The 21,292-nt window shown below is 40.0% G+C and overlaps 1 protein-coding gene across 2 annotated transcripts in view; it reads right to left on the bottom strand.

The window, feature by feature from the left end:
• Positions 1-11,187: 11,187 nt before the first annotated feature.
• The window catches only part of SNCA (synuclein alpha), a 50,501-nt gene continuing 40,396 nt past the window's right edge, over positions 11,188-21,292 (bottom strand). For both annotated transcript variants that reach the window (XM_026039992.1, XM_026039993.1), the window contains exons 5-6: positions 13,284-13,373; positions 11,188-11,795 (exon numbers count right to left, since the gene is read on the bottom strand). In XM_026039992.1, coding sequence (XP_025895777.1) covers positions 11,763-11,795; positions 13,284-13,373 — 123 coding nt within the window. In that variant the 3' untranslated portion in view covers positions 11,188-11,762. The remainder of the gene's footprint in view (positions 11,796-13,283; positions 13,374-21,292) is intronic.

Raw genomic sequence — 21,292 nt, 5'->3', positions numbered from 1 at the left:
GAAACCTTCAGCAGCTCCAAGGYCCAGCTGGGCCAAGCACCCAGGACCTTACATGCACCTTCAAACCGTGCAGTGAACTTCTYTAAGTGAGAGCATGGATTGGCAACTGCCTGAGGACCAGACCGTGCACAGATTTTTTTAACTCCTCGTTCTAGCTGGGCTGCAAACATCAGAAGAACTGCCTGAGGGGCCTTGAGAAGAACGAGACTGACATGAGGCACTGAGAAAAACCCCCTGCTCTGGTAACCCAATGTGAATGTAATACAGCAACCCAGGAGCCTGTGAGCAGGCTCTAAACCCCAGCCAAAGGGACAGAAGCCTTTTGTTTCCAGATTTTCCAAATTCCATCAAAGATCCTGTTAGGAAMTGGACAACAGTCAGAGATCTACGCTATACTGGCAAACCAGTAACTTCTTTAACTGATCTGCAACACATTCAGACCTCTGGGAAAAAAAGCCATTCTAGATCTCCTGAGACACCAAATGCTGCATCAGCATTACTGATAATTGTGCTACTGTTCAAAGTCAATTTTATTGCAGCCCTTCAGGCCTCTCCCCTACAGAGAGAGAATATGAAYTCATTAGTCAAAAGTGGAAATAGTGATAAAAATATAGAGAGGGTTGAAGAGAACAACAGTAAACCCTTTARCTAGCATCCATCCTCAGAAAGGATCCATAAAATGCTGGAACTTTGCACAGATTTTTACAGAACTGGTCCTGTTGCAGAAAGAACAGCATCTTTTTGTACCCCCAAGGTCAGATACAAGCATTTGGTCAGTGAGGAAGCCAACCCCCAGTGCTTGGCTACCSAAGTGGGAAAGGGATGGCACAGCTTGATGCCTTTCCAGCATCAGGCTCCTGTGTAGCACAGGCAACCTCCCCACCATATCGTTCAACGCCCAAGGAGAAGGATGTTTCCTGAGAGGTGACCAAACACTGGAGGGCAATTTAAGTGAATGGGTGCATTATAGCTATATATGCCAGGGTCTAGTTACTGGGTACATTTCAAGGTTTCTTGCTTTTTTTATTCTGTTATTGTTAATGGTGCACTTGGAGATCTAAATKGTGTACACAAGGTCTCGAGTGAGATGCAAAGTCTCTGCAGAAAAATCCTTCTAACTAGCCAAGAATTTCATTTTCTGTAGCATTGCCTGAAATACTGGCTGTGTCTGAGAGCGACTGTTACCTTAAATAACTCCCTCTTGAGACAATTAAGGTGGTGCTGGCAATGAGACAAGTCTTCTTGGAACATGCTGAAAAAAGAAAAAAATCAGGCTACTAACAGCTCTGTAAAAGTGGTAATTCCTACATATCCCTTTCAAATTAATAAGCTGAGCACTTTCAAAAGGTGGGGAGCTTTACAAGTGAGCCTTTGGTTCTACCCCTCATTGCTGCCATCGCCCATACGTGGGACTCGGTGCCAGGACCGACCTCCACAGCTCCCCCCGGCTCCCTGTCAACTCTGAGCCTACCTGCTGCACAGCACGCAGCAGATACCATGAGCTCCCTTGCTTCTTGACACCACAGAGCCTCCTCAGTCAAGTTTTTGTCCTCCTCTTTCTGCTCCAAGAGCTCTCCAAGCCTCTACTTGCTGTTCCTTTTTCTGATGTGTTCATTTCTGATGCTACTTATTTCACTACAGCTATTCCATTTGCCCCAAATCCACTTTCTGTAGCATTTTTACCAGGCTTCACCTTTGCCTCTTCCGATTTCTCTTGCTTCCTTCTGTGATCTCCTAGGTCTAGAGTCTGCCCCGGTGCAGCCACCAACTTCCCATGCTTTGCTTGGGAAAATAGATAAAGCACTTGCCTTCTAAAAAGCATGAAATATTGCTTATAATGCTCAGCTGCACCTCAGAGCCAGACAGCTGTTTCCTAGAAGCCACAGCTGGATGCAGCTGAGGTGCAGCTGCACCTCAAAGAACCACCTTAACCTAACTTTCCCAGTCTTAGCATTGAGCAACTATGGTAAAGCTCAAGGAGACTGCCCATCAYACAGGTCTCTTTCTGGAAAAGAAACTTGGCTGGTATAAATATTTTTTCCTACTACCAGGTACTTATCAGCATCAAGACTATTCTACACTCCCCAAATAGCGGCTGGTAGCATTCATCATCTACTGACAGCATCAAGGGATCAAATGACAGGGAAAAAAGAAAACCCTGCTACACATTYGCCCATTTACTACTTTTTAGGCTTAGAAGTCCCTTTTCAGGGGCTTTTTTCCATAGACAGGGACAAGAAAAATTTCAAGACAACATTTGTCCATGTTGCCTTTAAGGGCAGCACACCTCTAGAGCAGAAAAGAGGAAGCCTGAAAAGAAACCTCTATTAGAACAGTTACATGTCAGAACCTGCCAGCAGCATGACTTGCTCCGCACTCATCTAGTGCAAGAAATTATTGCTTTCTCGGGCTTGAGTTTTCCTAYGAGCTGTTTCACTGTGGCACTGCTTGATATAATCTGATGTTAATGGTGCCACAGGAATGCCACATGCAGTTAATCACTTGGAAGACCATTTGGGCAAAGGACAGAAAAGCACGGCACAACGTACAAATAACAAAATATTAAACAAATAGATAAAAACAGCAGGTAGACTAGAAATGAATGACATGGTATAATTGCTGTGTATTTTCTTACATTGAGTCATCAATTTGAGTGCAGCCTGATTTTGTTATTTCTGTTGCTTTAAAACAGCCAGGAGAGTAGGACCACAGCCCCTCTGAAGTGAAAGTGCCAGAGTTCCAAGCAGGCAGCACAGAAAACACTCACCAGTCACTAAAAATAGACCATCATGGAACATCCCTCTGCCTGCAATTCTTCCCTTCTTTGCAACAGACCCTTCTCTTGCATTTTCCTTTCTGTTCCTCTTATCCAGCTTCACTCCATCCTCACTACCTCTCTCCTTTGTCCTAGCTTTAGCTGGATGCTGGAAGAGCCAGACAGCTGTTTCCTAGAAGCCACAGCTGGATGCTGCCAAGTGTCATGGGATTCTGGAAGTTCCCAGAATACCTGAGATGACCTTGTGCTTCATAGCAGGTAAGTCGAGAAAGTCAAAGTTGATGGTGGGAAAATGATCAAAAAGGCAGAGAGGCTTCTGGGGCGAAAAGTGCAGACTGGTAGACTTGCCTTGTTTGAGAGTCCTATTTTTTTGTTCTTTTTTTTTCTCTCCCCTCTATTAAGTTGGCAGTTGAAGAACCAGCTCTTTCCCCTTTCTTTAATTTTCCTTCCCCCCCCCCTTTTTTTTTTAAAAAATGAAAACTAAGATTCCAAATCAGCCTATTTGTCTTTTCAAGTGGCACTTATCAGTCAAGTAAGTCAGTGTGTGTGTGATGGGGGAGATGAGACCGGGTCCAAGTCAAGAGCTGAMTCAAGAAATATGAATTCACTTATAAAACCTTTACACCTCTTTAGTGCAAGAGKTCAAGGGGTGGTTTTAGAAACACTTAGCTATTGCAAGCATGCTTTCTTCTGTTTGAACAGATGTTGTTTTTCATCTGAGTTACAAACTACAAGCAATAAAAGGAACATAACTTCTAATCAATAGGAATTTAGAGAAATCAAGAGCAATCTTTGCAGTGGGAACATTTGCCCAGAAATAGTGTGCAGGCTTCAAAAAGAATAACCTCCTCCTACATGAAAAAGCAAAACAAGAACATCTTAACAGTGGGCTCAATCACACAGGCTTCTGTCTTGACATATCCTGGTGTTAAAAATTTGAGAACAAGTTCTTAGAAGTGCACAGTATCCACAAATAGGCTCCTGTTTAAATACCTAGACTCAGGTAAGGTGTTTTGGGTGGTAACAGKATGTCCCAGAAACGTGCTTAGACTAAAGGCTCTATTTGTTGGCAATCCTCTTCCTATATTTGCCTGTGTCCACCAGCAAATCATCTAAGGATTTAACTTGGAAGCTCACCAGAGTTGCTTGTTCAAGTTCTTCAACTTCCCATGGCATTTCAGGCTGTGTGCAGATGTCTCTGTAAGACAGCAGGAAACATGGAGCACGGAGCAGGGAGACCATGATGAATAAGCAGAACTCAAATGTGATGCTTTGTTTCCGTTGAGAGTCTCATCTGCTTACCATTAATTTAGCACTGTTTTATCACTAGATTAATTTAAGCATGAACAGCAATGCTGTAATTTAATGAATCATTACTTCAAAATGTTCTCATCTAATTTAATTCTGTTTCTCCAAGCCTTTTGATGGCCTAAGTGACAAATAATGATTCAAGAGGGTAGGAGAAAGGTTTTTTGGTTTTTTTTTGGTGGCTTTTAAAAACATATTCAGATTTAAAGCCCAAAATGTGAGGTTGCTTTTAAAGATAGTCCAAAAGCAGGGTGCTGCTGTCAAAGGTGGGAGAACGCATTTAAAATAGGAACAACAAGCCCACAGAATCAGAAATGGCTGCAGGTAAGAGATTGGCCTGTGATATTTCTGTCCAATTCCTAATACAGATAATGGAAATACTGGAAAGCACCAAGTATGTGGTGCTGCTAATAACATGGATGCCCCTCATGGAACAAAATGAATTTTGCCCAAAACTCATATAGCAGAAAAAGCTGAAGTTCCTAAGCATTTTTGGAAATGTAACTAAATTTCTTTTTTCTGCTTTGAAACCTTCCAATTTATAAGCTTAAACCTCATCATAACAACATACAGGTCATATTTCAAAGCATTGACATAGTGTTTATTCAYGACTAGAAAAGCCACACATTTTTAATCATTTGGTCAGTGCAGTTTTCCACCCTATGCTCRAGTCACTTAAGGGAGCATATACTAAGGTCATATGCTTAATGGAGCATGGCAAACTTTTTATTAGCTATAAAAAGAATGAGGCAAATCTTTAAAGGCTGATTATTCAGGCAGAKTATTTTTAAATACCATTGATTGTTAGCACTCGCACTCCACACGTTCCAAGGCTTGCACTAATAGATTAGATTATTGGTTCTTAAATAATATTTCTATGCCATTGGGGCCCCCTGAAATGATYCGTTGCTTGTTGTCTGCACTGCAGGTTGAGAATATCTGTATTTTTCTTTTTTGCCAACAGCACTGCTTCAGCAATGAGTCACAGGCACCCTTCTGAGGGCTCCACTTGGTGCATTCAAGAGGTAAGGCACTTTCATTATTCGCAATGGAGAACATGTTTGGCCCTGACCTTGTTGTGACATCCTAACACAAACAGGAGCACAGTGAGCACAGAATACCCTGTTATTTCATGCTCAACCATCAGACTTACTCGCAAGTCGAGCTACTCTTTCGTCACCTTTAACAACACAAAACACAAAGTGGGCAAATGTGTGTGAAAAGTTTAGGGTTSAAAACGACGGTATTCAAGAGTCAGTAGACAGTCCTCAGCAGGTCAGTCTATAATCTAGCTATTTTTCCTATTTATTTGAAAGACATCTCCCTGACACTCAGGCCCAGGTAATCTGAGGTGAGTGAGGAACTGACAGTAYTTAAAAACAGGAATTTCACAGTTGTTTCTTGCAATGATGTTGCTTATTTGCATGACACTGGCTGCATACCAAATATTCTAAGAAGCCGCATGAACAACTRGTCTCCTTTTCAGCTTTGTAAATAGCAACAAATCCATTTATTCTTTGTCAGATCTGTTTCTTCAACCAGATATTGTAAATCTTCTGCCTCAGTCTTGTCTGGGACCTGGAGATGCTCTGCTAACACACACAGTATATTTGGAACACCCAGGATTTAATAAATATGATTACTGTGAAAGTAACATCTGAATTAAGCTGTGAGCCTGTCTAGACAATTTACTATCTCCTCAGAAAATAGAAATATGATACCAGTGAATTGCCAATAAACTGTACAAYAGTCACACGAAGTTCATTTACTTTGGAAAATGGTCCCGACCCGGTGCTTTCCAAGTACCATGTCTCTAAAGAATTTCCACCAGGAACAAGCAATGTGCCAGAAGCAATAAGTCMATGTGAATTAAAGTATTCTTCATATCTTACATTACCAAGGACCTCCTTGCTATGCATCCACTGAGATGAYAACTACCCTGTAGCAGGATCTGCACATTCATTTTCATTTTCCAAAGGCAAACCTTCAACCCCATTGCAGATACAAGCAGCAAGCAAACATCTGTCAGATGCACTGCTTCTGCAGGTAGTTAAGAAACACAACTGCTACGCCCACCACAAATTTCTAGGAAGCACATACACCTTTAGCAACAATGCAGCTGCATGCTCTTCTGCATGCCTCCTTTTCYTCTGTCTCCCTGATGAGGTAAATCAGTCAGCACCTTTCCCAAAAACTACGTCCTTGTCAGTCAGGTGGAGAAAGATCTGCCTTTAGATACTCAGCAATGGGAGCTGGCCACAAGCAATTCACATCAAACACACCAACATTCTTTACAATTTACTCAAAACAAATAATTTTATATGGCAATATGGTTTGTATTCAGCATCAGTAATTAACAAGCTGGCAGCAAGTCAGAGCAGCTTATCAAGAATTTAAGAGGCCTGCAGGGGTTCAAAGTGCTGAACTCTGAACTAACTCCACCAGGATCCTCGTGGAGTTTTCAAAACKGTCTCTAGAGGCAACCTATTTGGCTCATGAACCTTCAAATTAACAGYATTATCCTGACATCTCAGTAATATCTGGGGTCTTGTTTTGCTAAGTAGCAAACAGTCATAGAACAGACAGTGACCTTTCTCTAACAATTTCTTAACATTTAAGATGAAACCAAGTAAATCAAGAGAAAAATAGACAGGTGAATTATCAAGACATTCAAGGCAATTGCTCTGGTAAAGGGCAATCCTTTCTCAGCCAACTCTTTTTCACTCCAGCCCTCTGCCAATTCCCTGCAGAGTCCCTAGTTTCTTTTCAGATGTACCCACACTCCTGTGCAAAGCTGATTCCATCCAAACTCACTTGTCTGAGACAGCCAACATACCCAAAAAGCTGCCTTGCAATTGAGCTAATACTCTCATAGGTGCTATACAAACCAGGGCAGAAATTCTAGGGCAGACTGGGTGCAAACTGTGAGCAAAGCTGACACAGCTGGGACACAGGTGCTCGGCTAATACTTAGCTAGTCAGACACATATTCAACTCGAAAATAGTTCCCTCTAAACACCAACATCTTACCTTTTCCTAAACAAGAGACAATGTATTTAACATGAGACTTTGAATATAGGCAGTTGACATGATTAATCATAGCTGCATACGAGCCCACATCACGTGGACAGTTTTTCTGCTCTTTCGCTTTTTTAAAAAAAACAAGTAGCATGTAGTTAGGTACAATACAAGCCCCCTGCCTAGAACTAAGTTTAGTCAGGCAGACCTGGCACTCTAACAAGCACATTTAGGCCCATGAAGAGCATTAASCACAATTGGGTGTGAACAAACAACAACTCTTGACTGATATCAAGACCAGGTCTACAAGTATAATGGCAACAGTACATTTTTAAGACAGCCAATTTCACTATAGAGTACATGGCAAGTACACAGACTGAACTACRTTGTTAACCCTGCACTTGTACAAGGATCAGCCACTGGAGATCGCTCAGCTTCTGCAAAGTTCTCCCAATGAAGACTTGACCYATTTACTGCAACACTGGAAAAGCTTTTAAATATACAACCCAACAACGCTGGTATTAAATGCCGTTATAAACACACTCCTTGAACCTGGGATCATCTCTTTCCCTGTAAGGAAGGCCATTCCTACCATTCCAACACTCAGGTAGTTGATAGTAATRCCAGTACATTCATGTGCATGCATGGTATCCCTGCGCTATATATGCACATGTATTTTTACACACCTAAAAATACTTTTTAAAAAATACTTTAAGAGAGCTTCAAAAAACCCAAGAAACAGCATGAGYAAACAGAAAAAAACTATAAGTTTTTTTCTTATGAAAATCATCCATGATGATTTTCATAAAAGTAGGTAAAATTATAGTTTAGACCTATGCTAGGAAGGAGGACATTTGAAAAGCAATGCTAGAATAAAATGAAAGACTCCTTTTGTTTCTTCAAACATTTTCCAAAGAGTTCCCTGCAGCTTTCCATCAGGTGCAGTCAACAACAAAAAAATTATGAACATCCAGGCACTAAATARCTACTTATCTAGAGAAAAAAATCTGTCCATAAAATGCATTAATCTTGATCTGTCCTTTCAGCGCACAGCAATCCTTATTCACAGAGTAACAGACTGGAATTACCATATTGGAATTTGTTGAGCTTTCATAWAACTGATAATTGAAAACTAAATTAAAGCTTTTGAATTCAATTTCATTTATTTCACACCTAAGAGGAGTTATTCAAACAGAATATCTCTCTGCTTTTTTGTAATTCTGAACCAAGAATGACTTTTCAAGAAGTTAAATAAATGGGAGGCCTTCTCCCTCCCCCACCCCCAAATCAGTTTTGTTACAAAATTCCAGCACACTGATTAGTTACCCTAGATGCAAACTGTTTCACTGGAGCTGCTATCACCTCTCCTTGCCAATKACTGTTGTCACTTAGTCACCTGAGATAACTCATTTATTTTTAGCCTCCTAGTGCAGCATTTGTAAATTCCTGGCCTTTACATTTTTCCCCATTAGCAGGTTCATTCTGTTCCCCTCAGCAGCAGTGTCTTGTTTTGTTATCACTGCTCCTTGTAAAAAATTTTCAGGCTTTGATAATGGGCTATGTGGCTGAATTGGCACAATGTTCTCTTACCATCTCTGGTATTTTTACACAGCCTTACAGGATTYGACAACTGCAAACCATATCAAACCAAGGATCACACAATAGAGTGTAACAATCACCATTGCACAACTCCCATTTCTTCAGCCCTRCAGAATGCCCTTTTCTATAAAGCAAACGGATAAAGCCAGCTCTCATACCTGCTGTGATATCTATCCTTCTAGAGCAGCCTCTTAGTCAATCATCATTTTGTGTGGAGAACTTCAAGTGCCAGAAAAATAGAAAAGGCAATTTCACTGGAGAAAAGCTCAGTCTCCCCAGAAAGCAAAGCAATTTTGCTTTGTAGCAGGCAAAGTGCCCCTGTTTGGAATTTACTGCAAGTGCCCTTGGAGCACTGTGAAACTTTTTTTTTTTTTTTTTAAGACATCATTAGTTACTGAAACAAGAAATGTCTAGGGAAGGAGTGAGGGCGAGTCAGATGAACAGCCACTAGACTTACCTGGACTTTCATACCTGCTCTTGCTTCTCTGACTTTCTCTTTTCTGCAACAATACACCTCTGTGCTTGACTCCTTTTACATAGTTCTTCCCTCTTGCCATGTCTTAGGATGCAAAAATCAGAGTAGCTGATGGATACAAGCTATCATCCTTCTCMAACTTGGATATGTTCAATAAATACTTCAATTTGTACAGGTCACAGACTTGCTCTGCCTGGTCTAGCTGCATCCTCTAGTTTTTTGGAAAAGGTATAAGTTTGATGATTTGATTACAAGTTTGATAAGACTCACTGGAAAACTCTATTGGGGGAAACATTTGCAAAACATTTCTTCCAACAYCAAAGTCTCTTCTGACCTAGTTTCATGTCTTGTTTTCTATCTTCTAGCAGCATCATCTAAGGTCTCACCTGCTGTTTCTCCATCTGCTAGTCTTTTTTAGATCAGAGAAACCTCCCAAGYTAAACACTAAATGTCAGGCAGGCTGAAGAAAGGTTCTTTATTTCTACTTGGAAATCTTTTCCATTAAAATACAACATGGAGACACTRAAGGTCAAGATTTTTYTTTTTTTGTACTCAAACTCAGAAGATAGGTCATATAAAAGCAAATGCTGTACATATTCAATACACATCCTAGCCAAAGCATAACCTGKGATAACCATTACTAGCATCTTGTCCATTAATCCTGAAAGCCATCAAGCAGAGGTCAAAAAATATCAGATAATTGTTCACCGTGACCCTATCAGGAAGGGCTTTGACATTAGCAGTAGGGGAAAAAAGGCAGATGTTTAATGAATAAGGAGCTTCAAATAGACAAGAGAGCAATTATGCTAAGAGTGCAATAGACCCTTCTTAAGGATAATCATTCATTTTTTTCCCCGGAGTTTTAGGATGACAGAACTTTACCTTAACTGCCTTACAAACGTCTTGAAGGAACCAGGTCTTCCATGAAAGGACAGCATTTCTCACCAAATCCTTTTGACACCTACAATAACTTCAAAGTCATTATACTAAAAGGATTTCAGAATTCAACTCYATTTACAGTAATAAAAACATTACAGTGTGTTTAATTAGGAACCATTATAGGACTGATRACAGCTGTCAAAATGGAAAAAAGCAACAGTTGATTTTTTCCTGGAGCCCTGGGATGCAGTGAGATTCATTATTACCTCATTATGAGTATAGAAGATGATTTTCAGTTTGATTTGGAAGTTGGACTCCTAAGCAAGAGAGCCTAAGGGAGTACTTCTAGGTCTAATTCCTTTCTGTCAGGAACTGCTCAAAGGAAACCTTTCAGAGCAGTATTTTTAATATCTACTGCCAACATGTTTTACTTCTGAATCCARCAAATTCCTGCCTAGCTCAACATGAGCAGTTCTCATTTCAGTGTTCAGCACGCAGCAGGAAATGGAGTGAAATAGCTTTCAGTTTATCTGAAAAGAATAGAGAACCTTTAAGACAGTACTAAATCATTCAGGTTAGAGTCAGTGTTTTACCCAAAAATGAATTGCAGATCGTAAGATATGATCAATAAAAATTTCTCTTCATGTTTGAATGACTCTCTAGTATGGTGAAAGTTCCAGTCAATAACGACTCAAATTACTCCGTAACAACAGGTAGTGACTTAATTTTTCTACATTTACAAGACTTGAGACTAGACATTCACTGCAATTGATTTATCACACCAATACTCCCATACCCAATATTTGAACTTGAAACTTAATCCTTTTAAGAGCCTTACAMTTTCCTGCTTATCTGCTGCACCCGTTATTGATTCATCAAGTCTTAAGTTCTCTTGACAACTGAAAAGTAATTTATTAAAATTTACCTATCAATGCATCTACTTGCCTCAACAGTTTATTCAAGCTGAGAAACTAGTGTTGAGGTGCTAATTCTTCAYGCTGCTTTTGGTATAAGTTGGGCTTCTGTTCGTTTTGTTGCCCTGGTTCACTGGAAGCAACATGGCCTGAGTTATTTAAACCTGTGCTCTAGGCAAGAAAATATAGTATTATAAATCATCACTAAGTTATCAGTTCATCTTTAATGGGTTACTTTTATTTGCCCCAGTTGAACAGTGTTATATTTACAGACAGAAATTAATAAAACACACCACAAAACCATAAATTTCAACAGTTAATATTTATATGTGCATAGTTCATGCTCAAATACTTATATATTTATATATAATACATACATATATAAAGCTCTCACATTAAGTCATTTCTGCACAAAGAATAATCATAGGAAACAATCCTTCATCATAAACAATACCAATTACTGACAATCAACAAAACATGTACAGAATTAGAAATAAGCAGTAGACACTTAGGTGTTTTTATTTAGTATTTTCTTAACTTTTAAACTTGAAGCCACAATATCCACAGCACAACAATGACCTTGTCAACCAGCTTTCATTTCAGCAGGAGRGAAATGCTGAAAATAAAGTGGATGCAGTCACAGATACTCCAATCATTGCTGATGGAAGACTTCAAAATACACTGTAAAAACTGTTAAAAAAATTTTACGACTGGGCACATTGGAACTCAGCACTYGTACAGGATGTGACATCTTTGTTAGTAGGTTTCAGGAGATACAAAGGAAGAAGGGATTCTCACGCCTCAGGTTCATAATCTTGATACTCTTCCTAATAATAAGAGGAAAATATCAGTGCTAAGAATATGATAGATCAATACATCTTACTTGCAGTTCTTATTTAGTCCTAGTGGATTCCATGTCAAAATATTACCCATTTCTATGTGATCAGAATCTTGCTTTATTTTCTCCGGTTCTCTGGATAATGCGTTTTGGAAGCTACAGTATTTGCAAAAGAGTTAGGCTTTTCCTGTGGTTAACATGCCGTTCAGTTTCTGTGCCAGTTACTGAAATGACTCACAGCAGTGAATTTGTGGATAACTGCCAGCAGGAATTTTTTTTTTTTTTTTAAAAACATCCCATTTAAGCAGTCTGAGAAAGCAGGTTAAACATGATCCTGGATGCAGTATAAAACTTAGGCATGTGCTACAGTACAGGGATCACATATCTGAATATCTTGTAGCAGAGACATTAGGTCTGTCTACAATTAATTACATGAACATATCCTTGAAGGATCAGGGCAGAACCGTCTTAAAACAATCCCTTGTGAAACCTTCCATACATATAATGGCTTATTCAATCACTTGAGACAAATGAGCATGATTTGTGTGCCCTGAATGGCTAACAAATGAACTTCAGGCATATTGTTTGTGTCACTACTGAACCTTATCCAACTCAGTTAACACACAGACCTCTTTTGGTCACATCSATATTGCCAGTTCAGTGACACCATGCACAACAATTCATTTAGAGAGGAGACACCACTTTGGAGCTCAACACTCTCCCAAATTCTCCAGATCAAGTGATTTTAATAACCAGATGTGTAACTTGAAGCACATGAACAGCCCCTTTAGTTTCAGAGATATTGAATGTGTTCATAGTCAAGCATGCATTTAAGATGACGGCCTGAAGATTATGGCCTGTCTTTTATGCCTCTTATTTTCAACCTAATTATTTGTGCTTCTGTATATCTGCCACTTCAATTACTCATGCATTGTAGTCCCAGACATTGTGGTCATATTTTGCATAGTAGGATAAGTATTGGTTGGTGAAAAACAGTAATTTCTTCCCATAACTGCATTAACCCAAGGGCATAATCACAGAATGCCAGACTTTGAAAATACAATCCAAGGAACATGTTAAATGGCCAACTATTAAAAGAATCTACAGAGATTAGCTCTTACCYATGTCCCCTATTGAGTAAAAGAAAATGGTGCAAACTCGCTATTAATTACTCTGAAACTGAGGCATGAGTGTTTCCAAAATGCAYACAGATTCTCATTAAATCTCCTTATTGCCAAGTATAACAGATACTACATTTCCCACCCCTGGGCAACCCTCGTCAAGCAGATGGCATTTCCCTTATTTCCTTGCTGCTTACACCACCCATCCAGTCTGTGCCCAGCCACGCTCCGAAGCACAGAACCATCCACCCAGGAACTCCCACCGGACATCTCCTCCATGGAGCATCTAACATCCYTCAGGCAGGCAGCTGCTCTCAGGAGCCTTAGTCACCCTCAGAAACCGCCCCCAGCTTTACCTCTGGAGGCATCTCATACGCCTCGTTCTCAGGATCCACAGCAACGCCTGTATTGTTCACCGTGCCTTCCTGCAGGATACCATCTTCATTCTACAATTCAAAGAGGGAGAGAAAAGCAACAGGGTTAGGTCCTTACTTTACCATTTGCCCTGACACTCCTTTTTTCCTCCAAAGTAGGAAATAGGTTGCTTCATTAGTTAAACTAGACAGGGAAGTATTGTTACATGAATGCAAAATCATTTTTAAGAGCCGATCCAAGTAACTGAGGAGTATTAGGATACAGAAATGTGGTAACAATTGATACCAAGGCTATTGCTATAAGTCACTCCTTCAGAACTTGACCCTTTTAACAGAGTAGGTTTCAAAACAAGTGGCCTGATGTAAGACTGTTGAAGTTAGTCCTAAATTATTAGCAAATTGATATGAAACCAGTCCCAATTAGCTCAGTGCAGCTATTGTGGCTACACTGATTTAAACCAAAAGAAACCTACCAATAAATCAAGCAATTACAGAAACTCAGAAAGAATTAACACCTACATGCTGATAGCGTAGAGAGAAATAAGGCACAAAACTGATGGAGGAATTCTTGAAAAATTGGCATTTATAGGATAGTCATGCTCAAGTAATTTTAGCCTATAGATAAAATGGTAAAAGGAACAGTTAAACCTGAGTCTGTCTGCTGATTTAACTAACTTCCACAAAATGAATGTTAATACATAATACACAACAGGTGGCTTCCAACCCTTTCCTACCTCCCAACTCCACTTAGCCGCCTCCTCCTCCTTCCTCTAGTGATTCTTGATGGCTATCTTCAAGTTAAGCTCAAATACCCAAGGTGRGCATCAGCTCCTGTTCAAGTAATGTTTCCACTAGCACTAAAAATTTACTGCTGTCACAAGCAACTAYGTGGAATGAACTCCAAGGGAAATGAAAGAGAAAGATGGGCACATAAATCTTCAGTGTCACAAGCAGCAGCTTCAGAGCCACCACACCAGCACTTCTGAACAGGGGTAGAGGCCAGCTGGAATACATGGAAAATCTCCCTCTGATGCATTTTCCATAATGCTCCAGAAAGTAATGGAGACATTATGGAGTATGTTAATTGCCTTTAGATGTGTCTGTAAGTTATTTGAAACATGAAATGCAATTCAAATGCTATAAGCAACCTAAATGATATATTGAGATTCATGCAACAGTAGCTGGAACTTCAATCTGAAGATGAAAACTTGAGAATAGAAATTGACCAAAAATGGATAAGAGTAATGAGTCCTTCAGTCTGTTCTTAGTTGTTCTTCCTCTTAAGTCTTTCAGTTTTCATCTTATTCTTTCTCATATAATAACTTTGTACATCACGGACRCCACATGTGCTCAGCAATACCCCGAACACTACAATGCCAGCACTACAAACAACAAAAGATGTCAGCCTTGCTTAGCTCACTGTCAGGCCCTCCAATACATATACCTTTCTACCCTGCATATTGTCCACCTTCAGTCATGACTGAATGATCAAGTCTCTTCCAATATTTCTCTCTAGTCTCATTCTTCTGCTGTTCAACCTTGGCCAGGTTGAAGAGACATCAACTCTGCCCTAACCAAACAACCCCTTATCAGTTTGTCCTGACTTACCCCTCTGCTCCATCTCCCCATGTACAGATGGCCTCTTCATCAGCCAAATACAAATCCCTTTTTTATCCTTGGTTCAGTAACCTCTTCATTGGCACTTGCGCACTCAAATCCTATGGTGTGCAGAATTGATTTCCATGATGTGAATTCTGTCTTGCTGTTCTCTGATGGAACTGGCATCATAARCCAGAATGACAGGGGGGAGTACCAGTCAGCAGCTTTCCTGACACCTTTCTGCTCTTTTCTACTAAGACAAAAAAAATAAGATAGGGCCATCCCTTAGGAGAGAATACAGTCTTTTGGACACATCTACTCACATCCCCTACACACATTCCTGCTCTAAATCAACATTCTGTGCTCCTCTATGGGACATGTAACATGGTGGATTTCCAAAAGCCAAAGGACAGTCATGACCAAAGCTACTAGCATCTTCCTGTAACATCCACTGAATCTGTGATGAAGCTTCCTAGCAAACCATCAGAATTATGGAGACCATGTCTAAAGGTGCYAAAGGTGCTGAAATTATAATTGCAAATTCCTTTAGCAAATTCCAATTTCAAATCGAAGATGAAGATTACTTTACAGCTTGAAGTAATCACAGCCCTAGTAACATTCTGCAAAGCTAAGTGCAAGCCATACCAAAGCAGCCGGGAACCTATTGGGGAATGGCTTTTTGCCTTGACCCTGTGGCAAACAGTAGTCCAAACATGATCTTTTGCTTTGATACCACTGCAGTTCAGGTGAGAATGACATGACTCAAGATCACATTTGTTGCTTACGAAAATATAGCAGATGTGACTACGTTTTTAATAACAGTTTTCTGCCTCATATACTATACCTCTAAAGTCAGGACTTTATAACACAGAGCCATCTGAAGTAGGCTTTCTATCACAATTTACTTCCTTTAAAACCAAGAAATAAGATGTTACTTTCCCATGATCACTAATTCTATATCCTCATTCAGAGGAAAAAACATCACCTTGTGGAGCAATTCTTATATTATGAAAGACAAATTATCTGGAACAAAATTCTCCTGTATCTGCCACCTGTATTTTTAAACCATACAGAAGGGCAAGTCCAGAAGAAAAGCTTTGTATTAGCAAACCTGCAAAGTCATACAAGAAAGTTTGGATACGCCTTACATTTTGCCCTGAGAGCATTAGTGCYTTCCCACTGAGAGCATCCTCTCTCTTCTCCCCATCTCCCTCACAAAGGGGTCTTAGTAGCACAAAGCTTGGTGATTGTCAGACTTGCATCATCCTGGTCACTCATTACATAAAAATGTAGTTGGAGCTGCTGCCAGCACCTAACAAATAAATGCAAGGAGAGAAGCTACAGCTAATGGTTGCTTGGTTGCAAGCAGATGACAAGCTGAGCACTGGCTACCTCACACAAGTTACCAGGCTAATTGTTACTGACTGTCACAACTGAGAAGTTGTAAACCAAGAAAAAAGGCACTACAGAGAAAGCAGTAAACTAGCCAAGAAGATGCACTGTTTTACAATTTCATTAACAAGCTTCATTTACACAACTCACTTCCCTTTCAGAAGGATCTTTGAGATTCCCCTAACAAGCATTCCATGCATTTAGTACACACACACACCTGCTTCAAGTAGAAATAACAAATATCCAGGAGTGATATGACTATATGCTGGTGGACTGTTAACTTGAATATCCCTTCAACCTAAGCCCATTCTAYTTGGGTATTATGCATTCCCTAAAACATCATTTCACAAACTTTTAGTGCCTACTGGGCAATACTTAAAAATACTGACATACCAGAAAGATGACCTTCTGTGCATCTCTGGTGATTTGTTGGGCTCACTGTCCCAATTCATCCCTTGCAACATGGTGAAGGGCAGTTTGGTGGGCCAGTGGGATGCCAGTTTCTTTCTGGAAAACATTTGTATTCTTTTCTTCCAGATCTCAGAACGCTCTAGGGGCTGGATGCTTGAGCTAAACTGAATTCTTCCATTTTCTAACTTAACATTTACTGGGGTTTTCACTACAAAGCCAACTTGGCCAATCAAAGCAATATTTTTTCACGCAAAAGAGCAAATTTCTAACAGACAAGTGCCAAAAATTGCCAGGAATCATTTGCTTTTGTCCCGAAGCATTCGGTGCATGGAGCTGACTGAACATAGCTACAAACTGTCAGGTCAGTTGAGGACACCAGAGGTGCAATAGTCAAGTCCTCTCCCCCAGCATACGACCAAAAAACCACACTGTGAATGACAAAGGCTTAACAGCAACATAGCCTTTTTATCCTCGGCACAGAGTGAGATGTAGGCAAGAGGCTGACCTGGGCACAAACTGCAAAATAGTAAGCTTGTTCAGTTATCCCCAAACATTAAAGTGAACAAAATCACAAGGAAATACTACATTCACATACAGCCTCAGTGTGGACTATAACAGGAGTTCTCAGGCCTAGCATAGGCAGAACACTCTTAAGTAACTGGGACTAAGCTGCTCCTCCTCTCTGTAAACAGAGTTTAAGCAAAGCGGAAGAGACATYTAAAGAAATGCCAGAGCAATAGCACAATCCCAGTGCAAGGCTAGCACAGTGTCCCCAAGTGCTGCAGGCTACATTTTGAGTCAGTTTTATGCCCTTCAGTTGGCAATGACAGAAAAAGTTAAGAGGATAAAGACTGAAGCCTATTCAAAAAGGACTAAGTGGAGATACTGCCTAAGTGCCTGTAGCTACAGGCCCATCTCCGTGTTCAGAAGTGGGTGCATTAAATGCTTGCTGTTTACATGGGCTTACAAACTGCTGTAAATCCCCAGAAAAACAAGTTAGCATGTAGAATATATATACTATATCTCTCCATCCTCTGAAATTTCTCTAATAGTACTGCTTAAACTGCTAAGACTAAGCTCTGTTCAGAGTATAAGTATTTTCTTGAGCTTCCTCAAAAACAGAGCTACATTTCACATTAATGCYGGTAAAATTACCTACTTGGAGATGCCCAAGTTACCCAGTTGGAGCTGCTGCTMTTTATTTACTAATAAACGCAATTTATTTTATAGTGAGAAGCTCCCCTTTCCAGGAAGCCAGATGARTTCTAATGTGCCCGAGATGCATTAATTGCAGGTGACCTAAAGTAACAGCTTGCCTAGGGGCCGAGTCAGTATGCCATTGGTAATCTATGTCAGAGGCAGAACACAGAGCCATCTCAGCTTCATCTCCTTCAGTTTCCCCAATCTATGGTGACACTGAAAACTCCACAGCTAGTGGAAAGAAAAAACTCCAGTTAATTTGGAAATACAGAAGTAATTTTTAATTGCAACGTCAGAAAAGTGATACATACTCACTCAGTCAAATCAAGGGGCATTGATCATAGCCACAATAATGCCCCAGACTTTTTTTTTAGCTGCAAGGGGAGAAAACTGTAATAAAAGCTTGTGATTAGGATCCAAGCCATGCTTGGCTTGTGAAAGCCGCACAGATTTTCAAGGCTCTCAGTTGAGACCTCAATACAGCAAAAGCTGAGGCAGATATGTCTGACCTGCCCACCACCACCTTATTCTTGCAATTAGTGTCACCACTGAAGCTTCTTTTAAGCCTTTTTGATTTGTGGGGGGAGTTTTTTTGGGGGGGAGGGTATTGTTTTTCTTTTGTTTCCTCCCCACCCTTGACAGGGGTCAAGATAGCAGGAAGGAAGATTACAGACTAGAAATAGTCCTGTCTGTTTTCCTTCCCATCCTATATACAATATATACTGTTTCCTTACTCAGGACAAGATATGCTATCATAAAGAAAGTAGAGCCTCAAGTCCTTGAACTGTTTGGACCTCCATAGGACAGCATTTCATATCACTGCAGGAGACCCCTCAGGCTCATACAGACCAGTGTGTTTGCAGACAGTAATATCGGGTAATTCATGAGATGGATGAGGAAGTGGTAKTTTGGAAGAAGGCCAACTTGTGTTTGTTTTTACTGAGCAAGGAAGAATGCAGTTGGAGCATGACAGACTAACCAGCTAAGTGCAAGTGCTCAAGAAAAATCCCAACTTCTGCTGGAAACTAGAGAAAATAGGAAATGGGTCCAAGCCAAAAATGACTAACAAGTATGAGACACACCATTTGTCTTATATCATATAACTCTCCTTGAGGATGCCAGATTTCTCTTTTACTAAAGGCTTTCATGAGTCTCAATTGACATTCTGCTGAACCAGCTAGAACAGATGTATTTTAATCATAACAATAGTTACTATTTATGAATAGAAACATTTTCATGGCAGCCATTGTYCAAGCAATTGTACAAGCAGTTACTTCTCAGAATGGAAGCCCATCAACTGCAGTTTCACAAAAATGCTGACTCCAATATCATTCAATGTTTTCATTAAGAATTTGGAAGAACCAAGGAGGACCACTTGGTTCAGTGATCAACAGAAACATTGCAATAACTAAGTACCAAACTAAAACAGGAAAGCTCTATAATCCTTGTGTTTCCGACGTTAGCTCTGTAATACATTCCCTACCCTGTAAAGCTTCCAAAGCCTTCTCTTAGGTCCTTTTTTAAGAAAGCTACAAAAAACCTGTCAATATCACTGAAGTCAAGATGCAACTTTGAGTCTGAAACCAAGTCCAAAAGGCCAAAGACATTGCTTAGGAAGCTGTCAGGGAAAGGAGGCCTAATAGCCTTACCTAAAATAGGAAAATAACCTCACCCGTTTCGTTTCTTGATGTGCTTTCACATAGACAGTGCTTCCAAAATCAACTGTTGGTGCCATCTCTCTATTAATGAAGTCCAAAACAGATGAGAAAGAAACAAGTTTTTTCTAATAGTTAGAATGACACCTTCTCTTTCTGCTCCTTTCTTATTAACCACAATAGCTCCCCACATTTTAAGTGGCAAGTAGAAGTCTATTACAAGAATGAACCTGTAATCAACTTGTGACTCAGCACTGATACAGCTAGGCCATGAACATCACTAATGCAGAACTGAACACAACTCACTGGCAAGTACCACAGCCCAAGGWTTTGCAAATGCTGAAGCACTATCAAATCCATTGGTTGGGCAGCCCACTAAGGTGCTAAAACCATTTTAACAATGGGCCAAGCACAGAACAGCTCTGAATATAGAGATAAAAGTAAAAGGATTTACTATGTACAAACATATAATTGGCGCTTATGAGTATGCTATGTCATCACCTTATCATTTCTAATGCTTCGCTGGGTGCTGTGGAAGTCTGKTAGTTTTTGCAGTGATTGCACAATCATACTAACTGGCCTTATCTTATTTCATAAGTGCTGTTGAACAAGCAAATTCAGTGATAAAACATACTACTGAACATGGTGGTTCCTATTAAGCATTAGCATCATTTCTGTAAAAGAGCAGGCAACAACACGAGTTTATTTTTTCATCTTAGATTTAGTTGCCCATTTGCTAAAAATAATCTAGGAAAAGGTASTATCACTAACAACATTTTAAATCCCTTCTGCACTTGCATCTGCTCAAGTAGTTAGCCCTCTCTTGAAGCTCTCCATAGTGAATGAAGAACTAGCTTTAGTAACTTGAAATGCTCCAAAAGCCAAAAATAGCACTTAACATAAGATGCACACTTTTTGAAAGCTAATGCCAAAATCTGCGATCCCATTAGATAAAGGAACTCACCATTTAGCCATCTGCAATTATACAAATTATTGACCAAAGGAGTCTTATGCTGTACCCTCTATACAAGAGGAGCATAAAGGTTCACAGACAACAACAGCAAAGTGAAGCCTGCTCCTATTTCATGTTCTTAGACCCATCAAGATGGATGCAAGTCAAAAAATGTCAGGAGAGTTATGAGACAGTTTTCCTGCAATCTTAAGTTTCATTTAATAAACACAACCCCTCAGTACTAAACCTACTTCAACAGTGCTGCTGATCACCTCATTCAAAAGAAGAAACACACCAGTGCTCTGTATAGACATGGGTGAGGCATTTTAAGAAAATTTTAAGAAAAATCTAATTTCTCCTAAACGCAAATTAAATGGTGGCAGAATTAGTATAGGTGGAAAACAGTGTACATAACCTCATGGACTACACAGTCTGTATGTACAGAACACACCCATCTTGGGGGCTATATGAAAGACATTTTCAGCACTTAGACTGCTTTGCTTTTTAAGTACATTGCAGTGGTTGGAGATAGGCTCAGCTCAAGGAATATTAAATTAACACTGCTTTCCTCAAAGGCACAGGATGCAAGTCCTGCTGGCACCAATACATGAAAGCACTTCAGCATGTTAATCCTAGTGAAGTATATGTGGTGGTATTTCATCATAAAATTAATCACATACCATGGAAGATATCTGGCTGTAAATTGACGGCTGCAGTTAAAAGCTAAAGAGGAGCCTGATTTCACTAGGCCTGTTGGTCAGTTCCTCTTTTGTGGGCAATTA

The sequence above is a fragment of the Nothoprocta perdicaria genome, unplaced genomic scaffold (assembly GCF_003342845.1).
Source record: "Nothoprocta perdicaria isolate Ctin4 unplaced genomic scaffold, notPer1 scaffold_249, whole genome shotgun sequence".
Taxonomy (NCBI): Eukaryota; Metazoa; Chordata; class Aves; order Tinamiformes; family Tinamidae; genus Nothoprocta; species Nothoprocta perdicaria.
Note: the sequence above shows the minus strand (reverse complement) of the source record. Positions and strands in the feature narration are given on the sequence as shown.